The sequence below is a fragment of the Diorhabda sublineata genome, unplaced genomic scaffold (genome assembly GCF_026230105.1).
Source record: "Diorhabda sublineata isolate icDioSubl1.1 unplaced genomic scaffold, icDioSubl1.1 Dsub_66, whole genome shotgun sequence".
Classification (NCBI taxonomy): domain Eukaryota; kingdom Metazoa; phylum Arthropoda; class Insecta; order Coleoptera; family Chrysomelidae; genus Diorhabda; species Diorhabda sublineata.
The window spans coordinates 10380-30726 of record NW_026614289.1 but is presented as its reverse complement, the minus strand read 5'-3'; the positions used below and the strand labels follow the sequence as shown (position 1 = coordinate 30726).

The following is a 20347-nucleotide window of genomic DNA, read 5'->3' as shown; positions in this document are numbered from 1 at the left end:
AGATTGTAAATTTCATTAAGTCGCAGCCTAAGCAATCCCGACTTTTTGCCATTCTGTGCGATGAAATGAGTGAAAGTGCTCTCAAGATTGTTTGGGCTTGTTAATGAATTATAATTGTTTTTGTTGTAAAATTACGCGATGGGGCATAATTTTATCTTCCTTATTTCCTTATTTCTTGTTCTTTCTCTCTTCATTTTACACTTTTGACTTTTCTGTTTCTTGTTTTTTGTTTTCAGCATCATTTTCCTAATCATGGCTCTTCTTCACATTACTTTCATCTTGTTTTTGACTACTGCTTTCCTCATAATAATATTATAAGTCAAAATATATATTATTCGAGTATCCTATTCTGTAGAGTTTTGTAAGTAACTAATTTAACCATATGACTGGAATGGGGAAATATAAAAAGCTTTACTAAAAATTGAAACTAAGACTTATATATCACTTGAACAATATCTAAACACTCAAAAATATTTCACTCCAACAAATCTATTCAAAATGCTTTTTTATTATTTAGTAAACAAAGGCAGCCATTTTATCGCAAACGAATACAGATACATAACGATTTTGCTTAGCTTATATATTTTCATAAACTTTTTCATCAAAATTAGTTTCTTGGTCTTGAAAATATCTAGAAGATATCCACACAATAAAAATTGGAACTGCAAAGAATGGTGAAGCTTTGTTTGCAAACAAAAAAGGGACATTAAATGGCAAATGTCAAGGTAAAGGTATAAAAATTGAAGCGCTCATTGTATCAGGTATGTCACACAACCTTATTTCTGTATCAAAACTACTAGAAAAGAATTTTAACATTTGTTAATGGGATTGATGGGACAAGACAAGCAATTTTAGATAAAGAACATACTAAGTTTAAATATGAAATGTCAAATAATTTATTTTTTCTTTATGTTGATTTTAATAATAAACCAGATCATGTAGCATACATGAATAATAGTAATACTGATGTAAATTTATGGCACAGGCGATTAGGGCACATAAATAGGAATAATTTGAAAAGATTAGGTTTACCCTATAGTTTAGAAATATGTAGAGCTTGTATGGAGGGAAAAAGTACACGTAAACCATTTTTTTTATGTAACTAAACCAGTACAAAGATTGGTCAATTGATACATTCAGATATTGCAGGTCCAGTTACAGTAGCTACACCAGAAGGGTACAAATATTTCCAAGTTTTGATTGATGATTATTCACATTTTCTGATAGTAAAGCTACTAAGAAATAAAACTGAGGCAGATCAGAATATCATTGACTTTATTAAATTGATTAAGACGCAACATAATTCAAAAACGCAAAGAATTCGTATTGACAATGGCGGGGAGTTCATATCAAATGATTTTAAAAATTTTTGTCGAAGTAAAGGTATTGAGCTGGAATATACTATGCCACATTCTCCACAAGAAAATGGAGTAGCCTAGCGAATGAATCGAAGCCTACTGGACAAGGTACGCACCAAATTTGCCGAAACAAACTTGCCAAGAGAATTATGGGAAGAAGCTATTTTATGCTCAGCATATGAATTAAATCGAACACCAACCCAAGCCGACAATGGGGAAACACCAGCAACCAGATGGTACAAGAATGATTTAGGAAAATTGAAAATATTCGGAAGTCAAGCATGGGCAGTAATTTTACCAAGACAAAGTAAATTAGAAAGAAGAGCACAACCTTGCATCATGATGGGATATACCAAAGCTGGATATAGACTTTGGAATTATGAGGACAACAAAATTTTTCACTCAAGAGATGTCAGATTTGATGAAACAACAACAGATTACAATAAAATTATTAAGGCTAGTGGGAAGAAAAGTATAAATGAAAAGGTCATAGAGATACAATACGAAAATGAATTACAAGAAGAACCAAATGCCATAGAGGAAGAAGCAATAGAAGAGACTGACTTCAGCAATAATAATGATGAAACAGAAAGCACAAGGTCAGAGGATGTAGATGAAAGTTTACCCAAAGTAGAGAGTACACAGTGAGGAACTAGAACAGTCAAAATATCTGAATGAATATGAAGTTTACACAGCTTATTGTCTAATATCAGCAGAGTAAGATGACCCTATAAGCTATAAAGATGCCGTAAAGGACCAATATTGGATAAATGCTATGAAAAAGGAACTAGATGCGCTCGAGAGATTGAATACGTGGACAGAAACGGAGCTACCAACAAATGGAAATTCAAACAAGATGGGTTTTCAGGACAAAGGAAGATGAAACGAAAAAGGCAAGAATAGTTGCAAAGGGGTTCCAAATTAAGGAGGAGGATCAGTTTGAACCCAACTACTCACCAGTTGCAAGGATTTCAACGATTAAGTTACTCTTATCTGTAGCATTACAAAATAATTTTAAGATCAGACAAATGGATATCCCGACTGCATTTTTAAATGGAAAACTTGAGAATGATGTCTACATATATGCACCAGCCGGACTTAAAGTGAATAAATCAAAAATACTAAAACTTAACAGAGCTCTGTATGGATTAAAAGAAGCATCATAGGTGTGGAATAATACATTTAATGATTTTGCAATTCAGAATAATTTTAAGAGATCCTTATATGACTGTTGTCTATACAGTAATCAAAAGGTTTGGATACTTATTTATGTTGATGATATTTTGTTAATAGGAGAAGACAAAGATGTGAACGAGACTATGAATTTATTGAAAAGCTGTTTTTAAGCAAAGAATTTGAATGAAGTGAATAATTTTCTAGGAATGAAGATCACTAGAACAGAAGATATCATTAAAATCGAACAACAGCAATTTATTGACAAATTGCTAAATTATTTTAATATGAAAGACTGTAAACCAAAGAGGACTCCAATGGAAAAAGGATTCCAATATAACGACAAGGCCAAAATTTTGACAAACATTCCATATAGACAACTCATCGGAGCTTTGATGTATTTAGCAACAACTAGTAGACCTGACATCAGTTATGCTGTGTCATATTTGAGCAGATTTTTGGATCGTGTAACTGAAGAGACCTGGACTGCAGGAAAACGAGTCTTGAGGTATCTACAGGGAACTAAAACTCTAGGATTGACTTATACTAAACATACAAATAGTGACGTAATACTTGAAGGATATTCAGATGCTGATTGGGCAACGAACAAGGAAAGTAGAAAAAGCATTAGTGGATCTATAATTTTATATGGTAATAACCCAATATCATGGTCATCCAAGAAACAAACTTGCGTGGCTTTATCAACAGCGGAAGCTGAATATGTGGCAGCAGCACAAACAGCTCAAGACCTCTCTCTCTCTTCTAGCCGTTTTCTATCCTTTGGATATAGGCCTCTCTCATATTTTTCCAGTTTTCCCTGTTCTGTGCCACTTGGTACCAGTTAAGTCCGGCTGTTCTCTTGATATCATCATACCATCTTTGTTGTGGTCTGCCGGTGCTTCTTTTCTCCCCCCAAGGTCTCCATCTTGTTATTTTTCCGCTCCAGTTGGTGTTATTTCGAGCAACATGTCCGGCCCAGTTCCATTTAAGACTACCTATTCGCCTCACTATGTCCTCGATTTTGGTTCTATTTCTTATCCACTCATTGGTTTTATGGTCTTTAAGCGTTATTCCTATCATTTTCCGTTCTATTGATCTTTGATGTACCTTTAATTTATTCAAGATTTTCTTTGTTAGGACCCATGCTCAAGACCTAATCAACGTATTTTAGGGAACTTGAATACTATTGCCAAAACGATTCTATATTGTGATAATAAGAGCACAATTTTAATGTCCAAAAGCAATGAAATTCGAAAAGAACCAAACATATTGATATTAAAAACCATTATATAAAAGATTTAATTAGTAAGAGGAAAATAGAAATAAATTATGTATCAAGTGAACAAAATTTAGCCGATATGTTTACTAAATCATTATATATAATTGTGTATAATTTAAAGCATCATGTTTTTAGTTGTATATTACATAATATCTTAAGTTGATTGAGCGATTTTCATTAATACATGTCAAATCGAGGAGGAGTGTTGAGATTTTATAAATTATAGAGTTGGCAACAATGCAGTTTGTCAATGATCCATTCATTGGCACTTTTGGCGCGACGTGATGTATTAATTGTGAGGTTAGCTAGTAGCTTTTCACTCACCACGTTGTGTTATATTTTTGACCAAAAATCAATAAACCTTTTATTTGGAGGATGTTTTAATCTAGTGACAACCTAAAACCGTAACGGGTTCTTAACATGTAATTTGATCCATTTGGTCGAAAGATACAAAAAACTACAGGAAGAATTGATTTATAAGATATCAACTGATTTTGGTATTTGTAATAACTGCAAATTAGCAAAGGATTATTTCTTAATGGAAAGACTATCATTACTCTGACTGAATTAGAACAACTCTAAAATTCAGTGGTAAGTTCAATAATTACTCATCTTGTACTGGATACTGTGAACAATTTGAATTTATTATTATAATTATTTTCTAGTTTATGCTCTTTGAAAAATAGCAAATGAATGCTCTCAAATTTTTTCGATAATAATATAATGGGAATCGTATAGAACTGCTTTTGTTACTTGCCATTTTTCTTGATTAAAAAATTTCTAATAATTAAAAATCACATTGTTAACAGAAGTTAATTTGAAATTAGAATTTTCTGTATTTACTGAGTTATATTTAGATTATGTAAATTCCAAAGATAATAATAATCTTTTTGTATTTACTCAACCTCTAAACAGAACTAAATTTGTTTATTTCAAAGAAGATCTGTGTATATTTTAGGATTTAGCTTTACTTCGTTTATTTTATATGTATGTTTTAATACAATTTCATTGTTGTTCTATTTTATACTGTTCACTCCTTTATTGTATGAGCAGCTTGAAATTGTTGTTGTTAGGTTTAAATGTGCGTTGTATAGAGTGTGTTAAATAAAATTATTTATTGGAACAAAATGACTACAATAATTCTTTATAATAATAACTAAAAACTTAATTCACTCTGTCGACCATGCTTTCGACACCACATTCAGTCTATCTACTCAGCTTCCCGCTCTCTTCTTCTTTTTTGTATATGAAACACATTTTTCAGGTTTGACCACAGAACTATATTGTTTGTCAATATTAACACCCTCCCTCAAACCTATAAAATGTGAGAAATGAATTTAAAACATATAACACTCTTTCATCACAACAAATTTAACATTTTTACAAATTTAGTAAACTTTTCATTTGTTAAGGCTTTAGTGACAATATTTTCATTTATTAAATCTAATACAAAATGTAACTTAACATCTATGTGCTTACATCTCTTGTTGTTTTCAAAATTTTGCAGTAGTTTAATGGCACTTTGGTTATCTTCAAATAAACAAACTGGTAAATCTAAAGTAAGATTTAAATCTTCTAACAAGTTTTTAATGTAAAGTAGTTGACATGATGCAACACATACTGCCACAGATTCAGACTCTGTACTTGACAATGTTACAAATGGTTGCTTCTTAGAGCACCAAGAAATAATATTATTGAATAGTTTAAAACAATAACCACTTATAGATTTTCTATCTAAAATATCATTGGCCCAGTCTGCATCACAGTATCAAACTAATTTACTGTCACCTTTGTAAAAATGCAATTTACAATTAACGCTAAACTTTAAATATTTGAGCACTCTTAGAAGATGTTTGAAATGTTTGTCACTAGCGCAATCTTGAAACTGCCCAAAGAAACTAATACTGAAACAAATATCAGGCCTTGTGCCCATCATTATATACATCAAACTCTCCAAAAGTTCTTTATAAGGTAATTTTGTTTTTAGACTTTCTTCACATCTTTTTAAATTCAAATTTTTTTCGATAGGAGTTTTGACCTTCTTACAATTTTCTACATTGAATTTTTTTACTAAGGTGTTGATAGCAGAAATCTGATCTAAAGTCATGACTCCACTTTTCTGATTCTTCTGTATTTTAATACCTAAGAAATCAAATTCATCATTCATATTTTTTTTTTTATTTTGAACGTTTAACATAGCTTTAACTTAAGTTGATTGAGAAAAGTAGAATCATTGCACGCAATCAAAATGTCATCAACATACAGAAGTAAGTAGCTTCTTATGCTTTGATCAAGGAAACTATATAAATAGTAGTCAGATTTTGATCTTTTAAAATTCAAGTTTACCATTAAATCATTGAAGGTTTCATTCCAAGCTTTGGGTGCTTGTTTTAGTCCATATATTGCCCGATTTAGCATACAAACCTTATTTTTATCAGCAACTGTTACTTTAAGACCTTCAGGTAATTCCATGAATATTTTCTCTTTAACTTTACTATGTAAGAAAGCGTTTTTTACATCCAATTGTTCCAAAAGTAAATCATAATTATTGCAAATACAAATTAGGATTCTTAAAGTGGAAAGCCTTGCTACTGGCGCATGTATCTGTCCAAACTCATTGAAATTATTTTGTTCAAATCCTCTTGCTACTAATCTCGCTTCATAACTAAAATTACCTGCACCGTCATCCTTAATTCTGAACACCCATCTGTTGCTTATTATATCCTCATTTTCTGGTCTTTCAACCAACTTCAATGTTTCATTATAGTTTAATGCATTTAGTTCATCTTCAATAGCTTTCTCCCAGCTTGGCCAATTTGAAGTTTTCTTCGCTTCTGTGTATGATTTCGGGACATCTGATATTTCGGAGATTAATGCTAAACAACTTATATCTAATTCAAAGTCATTGAATCTTAATGGTAACTTCACTTGTCTTTTAGGCCTTTCTTATTCTGTACTATTTTCAACATTTTCAAGAATATTTTCTCTTGATTCTTGAATTCTCTCATTTAAACTAAGATTTTTTACTTCTTTTTCTTTACTATATTCATCTTCAAACTCTTCATTTTCAGCTTGAATATTACAATTTTTGTTTTCTTCTAAAGAGAAACAGCTTTCATTGAACAAAACATTTCTGGAATGTATTACTCTATTTTCTTCTTTATTCCAAAGTTTGTATCCATTTTCTGTGTATCCTATGAATCTGCATTTTTGACCTTTTTCATCCAGCTTATTTCTTAATGAATCAGGAATTATTGTATATGCAATACAACCAAACACCTTCATATTAGCGACATTGGGTTTTTTATTGTAAAATAATTCAAACGGTGTTTTATTTTTAACTAAGCATGATTAAGTTCTATTTGTAATATAGGCGGCTGCAAGGATAGCATCTTCCCAAAATATTTTGTCCATGTTTGCTTGGATTATCATAGATCTCGCCTTGTCCATCAGGGTCTGATTCATTCTTTCAGCAACTCCATTAAGCTGAGGAGTATAAGGAGGAGTGTAAGATATTTGTATTCCCTTTTCAGAACAAAAATTTATTTCGAGAAACTGGTTTAATTGGACCACAGACATCCGTGTGTACAAGCTGTAATACTCTACTTGATCTAGATATCTTTGAGTAGTACGGAAAGCATTTTTGTTTACATGTTTCACACACATCGCATATGGTCTCCACTTCTGAATTTTCAAACTGCATCCCATCCACTAAATTCAAGTTTTTAATTTTTAAAAGTGAATTGTAATTTAAATGACCATACCTGAAATGCCAAAGTTGCTTATCTTTATTGTTGGCTGCCAAGTTTGCAAATTCATTATTGTTATGCATAAAAATTATTTTATATAAATTGTTACATCTTGCGCCTTTAACAAACACAGTTTTTCCTTTCTCTATAATGATTTTACCATCGACATGAACAATTTCAAAACAGGCTTTTTCTATTGCAGAGATTGATAATAAATTCACTCTTAAATTTGGCACACATAGTACATTTTTTATTGGGTTCTGTGAATCTATGCATATTCACCAACAGATCTTCTTTATTAACATAATGGTGTGTTGCTCCTGAATCTGCATACCATTCTGTCTTGCTTGTCTGAAAATCTTAGATTGCACAAAAAGCTATAGAATCATCTTCAAGTTCATTGTCGACCCCTGTTTTGGAATAACTAGCTCTATTGATGTCTTGACTCTGTTTATTATTCTTATTTCTAAAACACTGCTTAGCCTTATGTCCCATTTTACCACACACGACATTTTATACCACAAATACTTGCAGAGTGCCCCATTTTACCACATTTAAAACATTTCAGTACCTTTTGCGCTTCATTAAATGAAGATGGCATCTCGCCAACATTTTTAAGACTTTTATCAAACTTTTTATTTACTGAAAACTCTAGAAGCCTTTGTTTGACAAATTCTAGTTTGAGATCATCATCCGACATGGTTCGTAATGCTGTAACTACATTTTCAAATTCTTGTGGCATTGACAATAATAAGAAACATGACATATCAGATTCTTCAAAAGAGATTCCTAAATTTTTGAGTTCTCTAAAAACTCTGTCACATTTTGAGAAATGATCTTGCATATTCTTCCCATACTCATATTTCGGCCAATTAGTTCTTTTAGTAAATAAAATTTGGAACATGTACCTTTTTACTAAAAATTGACTCTAATTTTTGTATCATCTCATATGCTATCTCTGTTTCTTTCACATATTCTAGGTGAGTATCTGCTACACTTTGTATAATCACCATACAGGCTTTGTTATTTTTCTTTTGCCAATCATCATTCCTATTGCTTTGTGGTACTTCTTTTAGGATATCTTATCACTTAAATCCATTGCTTTTAATACGGAGTTTAACCGAAATTTCCAATTATCAAAGTTATCTCCATTAAATGGAATGATTCCATGTTTGTTTTCCATCCTCGCCATTTTTTCCTTTTTGTTATAGTAACCTTCTTTTAATTTTCCACTTTTAACACACTCCCTCTGGGCCCATAACCGATGTTAGGTTTAAATGTGCGTTGTATAGAGTGTGTTAAATAAAATTATTTATTGGAACAAAATGACTACAATAATTCTTTATAATAATAACTAAAAACTTAATTCACTCTGTCGACCATGCTTTCGACACCACCTTCAGTCTATCTACTCAGCTTCCCGCTCTCTTCTTCTTTTTTGTATATGAAACACATTTTTCAGGTTTGACCACAGAACTATATTGTTTGTAAATATTAACAGTTGTCACTATCGACTTGGGCTCCCCTGTGGTGGTTATTCCGAAACCCGATGGGAGTGTCCCACATACTTTTTCAAGCTGGATCCATATTAAGCATATTTGCTTTCGAAAGTATACCAGCGGGGCAGTGTCATTCAAACTATTACAAACCGTAGAGGCATGTATAGGATGAACCGATTGAGTATCGGTATAATAACAGCTCCTTCTGAAATGGATGAGATTATTTGTCAATGTGCCATAGTTGACGAGTGTAAACAGAACAAAACCCAAGCTGTGGCCTACATGCCTAGCCCCAGTAATGTTGATGAGGTGAGTGAGAACTGTATTCCAGACTACTCTAATAAATATCGATTTTTTCTCAGTAGATGAACAACGTATGTCTGACCGTGTGTTAGAGAGAGAGCAGCGAGACAATGTGTAAGAGAGAGAGACTTCGTTTTTGCGCATGCGTAAAGTTATATATCCGATGCGATGATAACAGCGGGAGCGCTGATATACCAGGTCGGTTAAAAGTCTTTGGGTTTTAAAAAATTATATATACCATTATTATTCGCTAATCTTGTAACATAAAAGTATAATGTATAAATAAAAAGAGATTTTTGTCAATGTAAGGTATCACGCACGTAATCGAGACAGATTCGTTGCGATGATATACCAGGTCGGTTGAAAGTTTTTGGGTTTTAAAAAAATTATATACATATATACCATTATTATTCGCTAATCTTGTAACATAAAAGTATAACGTATAAATAAAAAGAGATTTTTGTCAATGTAAGGTATCACGCACGTAATCGAGACAGATTCGTTGCGATGATATACCAGGTCGGTTAAAAGTCTTTGGGTTTTTTAAAAATTATATATTCCGTTATTAATGTGATTGGAAATTAGTTTTTTGAGGATAGCAGAAGAGTGAAGATCATGTTAATCATTATATTAGCTGCAGTACTATGTTCAGTACTATGGGTTGTCGACCAACAGTATGCTATGAAATATTTACACCGGTTCGGGTACGAAAATGAAAATGATTTGACTAAACTTGAGGATTATTTGTTGAGTTTTCAAGAAAGATATAATATCCCTGCAACGAGAGAATAAGATGAAAATACAATTCAACTTCTAAATAGACCAAGATGTAACGTGAGTGAAGCAGCTTCCGACGATGATCATTCTTTTAGAGTTAAATCAAAATGGTCAAAATTTGATTTGAAATGGTATTTCCCTCAGGCAACTCCAGAATATCTTAAAGTAACCAAAAAGGCTTTTGAAGTGTGGAGTAATAGTTCAAAGTTTAAATTTGAATTAATACACAAAATACGGCCTTATGCTCCCGATATATCTATTACAGTTGTACGGGGAAAGCACTATTTTCGAGCAAATTGCCAAGGTAGAGGTGAGTGCTCCAGTACATTTGATGGTCCTGGAAAGGTGTTGGCACATGCTTATTTCCCAAAAAGGCAACAGTTGTATAGAGCTTCATATTGATGCTGATGATAAGTGGGTTTTAAGTTTGGATGGATCAAGTTCAGAAGATCAGACTAGCCTACTTATGGTATTAATTCATGAAATTGGGCATATTTTAGGAATTGCTCACAGTGATATTGAGACAGCAATAATGTATCCATGATATCAATTCAACATTGCTCCTAAATTGGATGAGGATGATAAAATGGCCCTTGAAGCTCTTTATGGACCAATCAATACATATGTAAATAATCCTTTCAAACCTACATCAGCGCTGCCACCGACTACAAAGACACTTGCACATCAACCAAATGAACCGGATAAAAATTTATGCGACATAACACCGGAGTATATGTTCATTGCCATGGCTGGTGAATTTGAAAATTACCATTTATATATTATTAATGAAAATTCCCTATTGAAAATTGATTTGAACTCGAAACTTATTCCCTCGCAACCAGAAATACTCGATGATTATTTTCCTGAAGAAGTGGGTCCCATAATTTAGATTTTTCAAAGTTCTTCAGATAATTTAAAAGCAGTCAATGACCGTAAATACTATGTAGCAGATTTTCCCGCTCTACAAATACTTGAGGAAAATAATTTAATTATACTTAAGAATTCTCAAATAAACACAATGTTTCAAAGCAATCATGGCAATTTGACAAGAACTTGAAAACTGTTCGGAATAGAGGACAAATAAAAGATATTTTCCCTGGACTACCCACAGATGTTACAGGAGCATTCCAGTACATTGACGGACACATGTACTTTTTCAAAAACACCACATACTACAAATATAATGAGTTTACCAAAAAACTTGTTGCAGCCGGACCCTTTAATTGGAACGTGTTCGATATTCCATGTCCAAATGGAGACCTTTTAAATCATCTCAAAATTTTATTAACAAAAATAATTTCTTTTTATCAATAATGTTATATATTTTGAAATAAACTCTTATTAATTTTTTTTTTTTTTTGGAAATTCCCGAACGCCAATCTTAAGATAACTTTTACCTATTAATAAGAAATTTTTTGATAACGCGGGAAATTGATAAGAATATTTCTAAACCAAATGGACCACATGTACAGGAAATAGTGAAAATTTATTAGAATACTCGGAAACCATATGGACCACATTTACAGGAAATTACAAAATTACAAAATTGCCGCAAATAAAATATTTTTTCTAGAACATTCTATCACAATCGTATGGAGACAGTGCCATGAGTATAAATAAGATGTTGCATTGTGTTGGAGTCAGTCTCTTCCACTGCCAGCAAGAGAAAAACCAGCTCTGAAGAACAAATACTAGTATCTGTTAAAAAATTGTGCATTAACAAAAAATGTAAGTATTTTTTTTTCTTGTGGGTTACGCGCTCTCTCTCTTTTCAGATGGATTTAAAAAAAATTAACGCAACGTCTCTAATTACAGAGAGAAAACCAATAACAAAAATACAAGATCTACCTTTGAATACTCTGAGGGCTAAAAAGAAGGCAAAAATAGTCAATTCCAAATTCGGAGAATCAGATTTATTGGATTTAGATGAAGAAGTAGTGTTTTTACCGCAAAGAGTCACAAGTGTCTACAAACCAGTCATTGAAGAATTTGAAAAGGAAAAATACGGAATTATATTCAAGGGATTAGTGGATGTTGGAAAAAATCAACGGCTAGCGTCATTTGAAATTGAGGCACTATAGACGTGCCTAAGACACACACACACACACACAGAGAGAGAGAGAGAGAGAGAGAGAGAGAGAGAGAGAGGTGAGTACCATGAATATTGTAAAAAAATCTGAAAATTTACTGCAAGTCATTAAAAATGTCAGAAAAATATTGTTTGATAAGATAACGGATAGAGATGTGGAAATTTGGTTGAATCGATTGAAAAAACAAATTAAAGTATGTAATTTGACAATTAAAAAGGAGGACTGCATGTAGGTACAATTAGGAAATTACAAACATACATAGGACATTTCAAACATTTTAAACAACTTATTTCAAATAGGAATATAGGTATGGGGCTGAAAAATAGGGTTAAATGGGAAAATGTAGCTTCTACAAGAAGAATTAAAACCGGACTTATAGTAAATTTATATCATAAGGACTTAACGCAATTTTTAAATGATTGTCAAATAATTTTTAAAAATAAAATAAGGGAAATTTTTAGGAAAAAATATTCTGTTGTTAAAGTTTATGTTTGTTTTTGTGGAGAGTTCATTAAAAAATCTGGTGAAAATGAAATTTCTAGTTTCCATTATTTTATGACTAAAAATTCTATTATCGATGTATCGACCGATATAGAACGATGGTTTTTCGAGAACGTCAAAGATAAAATTAATTTTAAATTATCAGAATTTCAAGAGAGGGACTCTGGTTTTGCATTAAGTGAAATTATTTCTTTAGAAGTAAATATCAATAAATTTGAAATTGGAAACGGCTCATCTTATATTAAACTTCCAGAACCTATTCAAAAAAAGCGAGGGTGCATAAACATTAAAAATTCTGACCAAGCATGTTTTTATTGGTCAATTGTTAGTGCTTTGTACCCAGCCAAAAATAATAAAGAACTCACTTCCTCATATCCATATTATAGCACAGTCTTGAATACACAAGACTTGGAAGCTCCGATGCCCCTGCATCAAATATCAAAGTTTGAAAAATCTAATAACATTTCCTTCAATGTCTATGCCTTGGTTTTAATTGAAATAAATAATAAAAAACCATTTTACAAAGTATATCCAGTAAGACTTGCTAAATCAATACACGAGAAACATGTAAATCTTTTATTAATTCAAAATACATATTTTCCAAAGCTAAACGATTATGAAGCACCTCCTATAGATATTGACAATTCAGAAATCATATATCACTACTGCTGGATCAAAGATTTGTCACGTTTAATTAATAGTCAGTTAAGTAAAACTACATATAAAAAATTTATTTGCAATCGCTGCATAAATTATTTCAGCAGTGAAAGTAAATTGAATGTCCACTTGAAATTATGCTCTGAATTAAATAATTATAAAATGTCTTTTCCAAAATATGAATCTGTTAGTTTTAGAAATTATATATATAAACAAACTACGCCTTTTGTAGTTTATGCCGATTTTGAGTGCATGCTAGAACAATTTACAGATAAAACACAGCTTCATAATAAGACAAATAAATATTAAAAACATATAGCATATAGTGCTGGTTACTATGTAAAATGTAGCTACAACGAAGACTTTTTTCAAGAGCTACAGAGGTAGAGATTGCATGGATTGGTTTGCAAATGAATTATCGAATTTAGCTGTGGAAGAAAAACCAGATTTACGTGTGGCAACAATGTGTCACATATGTGAAAAGGGTTTTTCCTCTACAGATATCATTGTTAGAGATCACGATCATTTTACGGGGAAGTTTAGAAATTTTGCACATCAAGCATGCAATTTAAATTTCAAAAAACTGTTTGTTGTACCTACAGTTTTCCATAACTTAAGTAACTACGATAGCCATTTCATCATTTCGGAATTAAGTAAAAGAGGAAACATCAGTTTACTCCCCATAAATAAAGAAAAATACATTTCATTTACACTTAACGATTCAGATACAAATATAAAATTTCGATTCATAGATTCACTGAGTTTTTTGGGTGCTTCCTTGGAAGAATTGGCTGCTACATTGAATGATAATGATTTAAAAATTTCCAAAAGAGAATTTAGTAATTTAAGTGTCGAACAATTTAAATTAATAGCCAAAAAAGGGGTTTTCTGTTACGATTTTATAGATAGTTGGGAAAAATTAAATACTTGTGAACTACCACCAATAGAGGCATTTTATAATAAATTGGAGGATAAAAACATCAGTATTGAGAAGTATTCTCATGCTGATGCAGTGTGGAAATCATTTGATATTGAAAATTTGGGTCAGTATTCTGATCTGTAATTAAAGACCGATGTTTTACTTTTATCAGATGTTTTCGAACAATTTCGAAGAAAATGTTCAATTACTTATGGTTTAGACCCTGCATGGTACTATACAATGCCTGGATATACTTGGGACTGTATGTTGAAATATGTAGGATGTAAATTAGAGTTATTGCATGACGTAGACATGATCATGTTTATCGAGAAAGCAATTCGAGGAAGAATTTCGGTTTGTAGCAGTAGATTATCGAATGCTAACAATAAGTACATGCATGAATATGATTCTACAAAACCCTCAAAGTACTTACTCTACCTGGACGTCAATAATTTATACGGGTGGGCTATGTGTGAACCATTACCATACGGAGGATTTGAATGGTTAGATAATGAAAATTTTGATGTTATGTCTGTGGCAGATAATTCTTCCGTAGGATATATATTACAAGTAGACTTGGAGTATCCACATGAATTACATGATCTTCACAGAGATTTTCCATTTGCTCCCGAACACCGCAAGCCTGTAGGCTCAAATTATTCCAAATTAATGACAACGCTTTATTGTAAAAAAGAATACACAGTTCACTATCGTAATTTAAAACAAATGTTAGCCAACGGTTTGAAAATTAAAAAGATACATAAAATTCTGAAATTCAATCAATCTGCATGGCTGCGGCCCTATATCGAACTAAATACTCGTTTGAGGGCTGCAGCTACCAATGACTTTGAGAAAAATTTATATAAATTGGCAAATAACGCTGTGTTTGGAAAGACGATGGAAAATATACGGAAGCACCGAATTGTAAAACTTGTTAAAACCTGGAATGGTCGATACGGCGCCAAAAATTTGATATCTAGTGTTAGGTTTCATAGTCGAACAGTTTTTAATGAAAACCTAATTGCAGTAGAACTCACTAAATCAGAATTGGTTTTCAATAAGCCTCTTTATGTTGGTATGACAGTTTTGGATTTGTCGAAGCTGTGTATGTATCAATTCCATTATGATTACATGATTCCGAAATTGGGTATTGATAGATGTAAATTAATGTACATGGACACAGACAGTTTTGTGTATGAGCTCATCTGTGATGATGCATATGAGGAGGTGCTAAAAGCTGATTTAACAAAATTCGATACTTCAGATTACCCCATCAATAATAACTATAATATTCCACAGGTAAATAAAAAAGTTCTGGGAGTTATGAAAGATGAAAACAAAGGCCAAATTATGACTCATTTTGCAGGCTTGAGGTCTAAAATGTATTCTTTTAAAGTTCAATCAGGTGCAATAGTAAAAAAGGCAAAAGGAGTTCGATATAATGTAGTAAAAAACAAAATAAATTTTGAAGATTATGTAAACTGTTTAAATGATTTCAAAGAAAAAAATATTACTCAACGCTGTATTAGGTCATATGCTCATAACGTATATAGCATAGAACAGACAAAAATTGCGCTAAGTCCTCATGACGATAAAAGATATTTGATTACCAATAGTTATGATACGCTGCCGTGGGGTCATTATAGTATTCCAGACTTACTCTCTTGTAGATAATGAACTCCTCAACATTAATGGGATTATGCATCATAAAAATTTCTGAAACGATAAAGTCAGCAGCCGATTTCGCAGAGTAATCCTCTCTTCCTCGGAAATTGACCGAAAAAATTGTGAAAAAATTTCCTGTTTACAAATGGAATGCGATGATAAAAGAGGCTGAGAGTAATCCAAATTCTTCATCCATTGGAATAGAATATATTGACTATAATAAAGAAATACCGTTATATTTAAGAAACACTATATTAAGTAAAACAAATTGGGGAGATATGTTTGAAGAATCTACTTACTGCTTATGGTCTAGTGGATATTGGCTTCCACAATATCGTATAAATGTTTGTAAATCATGTTATTTTGTATTTAGAACGGTCCATAAATATTTAAAAAAGAAAATTTTTGTTAATTATGATCACTGTCATGAAGTATTTGATGGTGACGAAATTGTTGAATGTGTATATCAAGAAATGTCCTATTGGTGTCAGAGTTGTTTTAACAAAGTCTTATTCATGATAAAATCACATGAGTCCTGTATTAATAATTTACATGAGATGCCTAGAAATAATCGTTTTGATGATTCTGATATAGACAGTGACATTGATACTTTTGAGGCCGCTATGCAGTAAAAACAATATTCATGGAATGTATCTCTCTCTCTCTCTCATAAATGTAGAATATTGTCGTTTTCTTATTATAAAATTATTCCTGTGTTTTTGCGGTATTATGAACGGTGGCGGTTCATAATGCCACATCAAAAAATATCTGTTTTATTATAGTTTTTTAGTATGCGTTTTAGGTGATTTATATGAGCGTTGTTAGTGTTAGACATAAGTCTGTGGCCAACAGGGCTTTATTAGAAATGTATTTTTATTTTTTTTTTCTTTCCACTGGTCATTGTGATGTCATCCTTCATGTATAAGTGTTATACTATGACAGTCACGAGAGTAATAAAGAGTTTCAGCGATAATGTGAGCTTTTATTTAAGAAAAAAAGCAGTAAAAACAATATTCATGGAATGTATCTCTCTCTCATAAATGTAGAATATTGTCGTTTTCTTATAATAAAATTATTTTTAAAATTCTTGTGTGTTTTTGTTAGTTTCCAATATATCTTTATGTAATAGCAGTAAAAACAATATTCATGAAATGTATCTCTCTCTCATAAATGTAGAATATTGTCGTTTTCTTATAATAAAATTATTTTTTAAATTCTTGTGTGTTTTTGTTAGTTTCCAATATATCTTTATGTAATAGCAGTAAAAACAATATTCATGAAATGTATCTCTCTTGTCGTTGCGTCAAACGACACATCGTTACGTCAAACGTCACGTCGTTAAGTCAAACGTCAAGTGTTGCGTCAAACGATCATCAAACGTGTCTACGTATGAGAACACAACATCTAGTTCAAGCTTTTAACAATTTCGGTGAGGGGGAAGTATTCCATTACACAATCGTGAATTATGATGCAATAGACTTTGGTATTTTCGGGAAAACCTATGTTTGCTTCAATGTCAAGTTTCACATCGACTGTGGATGCCTTCATGCTTTCCTCCTGTTTTGAACAATCGATAACAAACAATGCTCGTTTCCTGCAAGAAGAATAATCCAGCAGGGGGCGCTTCTGTGTGGAGTTTGCGTAGTTGGGATAGAATTCAGTATAGTTAAAATAGGCCAATAATCACCATCAAGTGACAGTCTTATACTTTGTACGTCGGCATTGTCAAATAAAGTCGGGTCAGCTGTACTCAAGTTACGTTTGTCGGTTTGAAAGAAAACAATAACAAAACGAGGTCTTTCAACTGAAGTGGATGTCTTGACAGCCCAAACTTCATGTCTTGCTCCTTTAGTAATTGAGGGTAATTCGTGTAACTCCCACTTCCTAAATGGAATAACTATAGGTTGATCTTTTTGAATGGATTTCATGAGATTTAATTTTATGTCGTTATTAGGAAAGATATGTTTAACTTTTAGCTCAACGCTTGTAATGTTTATTTTAGCTGTTGTAGTGGAGAGCGTTCCATAGACATTCTTTTCAGTAATATATAAGCAATCATTATCATTTCGTGCCCGAACTAGTCGTATTGTTTGACGCCCACATGTAATCATTGAATAATCGTTGAAAATGCTGAAAATATGTTTGAGAGGTATTTGAAGGTTGAAGGACTTGTCGCTAACATTCAGAATAGGATCTTTCGGGTAATTCCAGCCGGCTATAGCCATATGATTGGAATCTTCTTGGTTATAACAAGTCATAGCACGTACGGCACTCACTATTCCAGGATCCCGAACTGTTTCCATTTCCCTGCCACTTTCACTGTACGTACATGAATCGAATAGAAAGGCTCCAACATTATTTGCTAATTTTACGTCACCAGCTCCGTGTATTTCAAGCGAACCTTTAATGCACAACAAAGTTTCGCTCCTTGCAAAGAACGAATCAACCTGATTAATGCTAAACTCCACAATGTCACTGCAATTGAATGACTTTATAAATGGAGCATAGGTTCTGTATTCAGCCTTTCGAATTGAATCGTCAAACATCGGCTTACGGTAGATATCAAACGTTGGAGGCATGTTGTCGTTTTGGCGTTGACGTTTTCCATACATTGTTGTCATTTTTCAATTTAAAACCCAACGATTGCAGAACCAATTTGTTTGCGAACGTGAGTTGCTTCAGCTTTGATGGTAGCTTATCTAATGAAGTTGAATGCTCTGTAGACTATCTTTTATGATTTATTATTAGTCCCATTTGCTTCGCGCCCTCTAAGCTCCAACACCAACGTACTTAGTTCTCCACGAAAGTTTACAGGCTGACCGTCTTGGTCTAAAGCGATGACGGTGGTATTGATTATTTCACATTGTGGTATAACAGGTAAATAGAGCAAATTATGAGGAATTTCGTCTATGGAATATCCTGGATCCACTTGTATGACGAATTCGTATATAGTATGAGCAGGTCTGTTTGCATCGAAGGCTCCAGTGGTAATGTTACAATCGAAGCGAATACTAGATACTTTAATGATTTTGACGGGGAGATCTGACGAGTGTATTTTGTTTGCGTCGAATATTTTCGGTGAAAAACCCAAAATTCTCACAAGACTATTATCTTCTTTGAATGAAATTTTGTATTTACTGGAAATTTCACATTTCAACGTATTGTGATTGGGTTTTAGTGAAAATATACCCTCTGGTCTAGTTGAATTGTCCACACCCAATTTATCTCGTATAAACGCTTCAAGATCGGCAATTTCGTAACATCCTGTGGGAAAATCAAAACTTTGAAGCTTGCCCTTGGTATCGTAGTAGTAAAACTTACAATTTTCAATGTTTGGTATACTGTGATAAGAATGAAAAGATCGCAAAGCTATTTCGTAATCATTATTCGGATCGAGCACAATAGGCGTAGTAGGTTGAAAGGTAAATTCATGATTGATGCTGTTTACTCTCAGCAACTGTGACATGGTGACTAATGGAATTCGGGTGATGTTCGAATTTAAATAATACTACTTGTTTATTCTATTTATTGTTACAAAGAAAACAAGTGGCTTGAGAACTCGGAGGACCATCACAATGTGTTGTCCAATCAGGTCGGTTGTAATGGATGAAACAAGGTAGTCGTATTTGTAGTTCAAAATTTCCTCGATATTCATTGGGAAGTTTATGCCACATATCCAACAATTCCCAAGGTCTTACACACTCTATTAGATGTTCAATGGGAAAGTGCTTTAGTTCTTCGACAGTAAAATTATTCAATGTTTTTCCATGGTAGATATGTTGTAGTAATAGTTCTACGCTCGTCATTGTTGCTGTAGAAATTTCAAACACAACTGTCCGCAATTTATTTGATTGTAGTTTTGATATTGGGTATTGTTGTAGAAAATTCTCGCACTCTTTCCCAGATATTCAACAACTTCTTTCGGCGGCTTCAAATTACCAAATGAATCAAAATACTCTACATCGTTGTTTATCTTTCTGTAAGCCACCCAATGACTCCCAGTATTCTTAGAGACATCTAAATTAACCACTGCGCATTCTTGTCTTCGAGGACCGTCTTTGGAGAGGGTGTCTCGCATGAAAACTCCTCGAAAATGTGGTATTTTAAGTAATTTTGCATAATGCGCAATGTCAAAGTCAGATAGTGCGTGATTGGGTAGCTTTATTAGTTTTTTTTTGTTTTTTTTAAATACAATCCAAATCCACCTTTTGAATATTTTTTCAAGTATAGGCCAGATCCTACACGTTCCATAGCCTTATTATGACGTACATCTTCTTCCAATTTCTTTTGCGCATGCTTAGCATCAATGACGGTTTTTGCAATCCCGGCAGCACCACCTGACAAAGCTCCAAGTGCCGAAAGACCAGCAAACAAAGG

The 20347-nt window shown here is 32.7% G+C and overlaps 2 protein-coding genes across 2 annotated transcripts; one reads left to right on the top strand and one right to left on the bottom strand.

The window, feature by feature from the left end:
- The first annotated feature begins 2740 nt into the window (after positions 1–2740).
- LOC130452300 (uncharacterized) lies at positions 2741–3376 on the top strand. The gene has a single exon (XM_056791537.1). The coding sequence runs from the start codon at positions 2741–2743 to the stop codon at positions 3374–3376; it is 636 nt and encodes a 211-aa protein (XP_056647515.1).
- A 14138-nt stretch (positions 3377–17514) lies between these two features.
- Positions 17515–18591, bottom strand: LOC130452299 (uncharacterized). The gene has a single exon (XM_056791536.1). The coding sequence runs from the start codon at positions 18589–18591 to the stop codon at positions 17515–17517; it is 1077 nt and encodes a 358-aa protein (XP_056647514.1).
- Positions 18592–20347: the final 1756 nt, after the last annotated feature.

Coding starts and splice junctions, on each gene's coding strand:
- LOC130452300 (XM_056791537.1), top strand. CDS start 2,741: ATGAAGATCACTAGAACAGAAGATATCATTAAAATCGAACAACAGCAA.
- LOC130452299 (XM_056791536.1), bottom strand. CDS start 18,591: ATGACAACAATGTATGGAAAACGTCAACGCCAAAACGACAACATGCCT.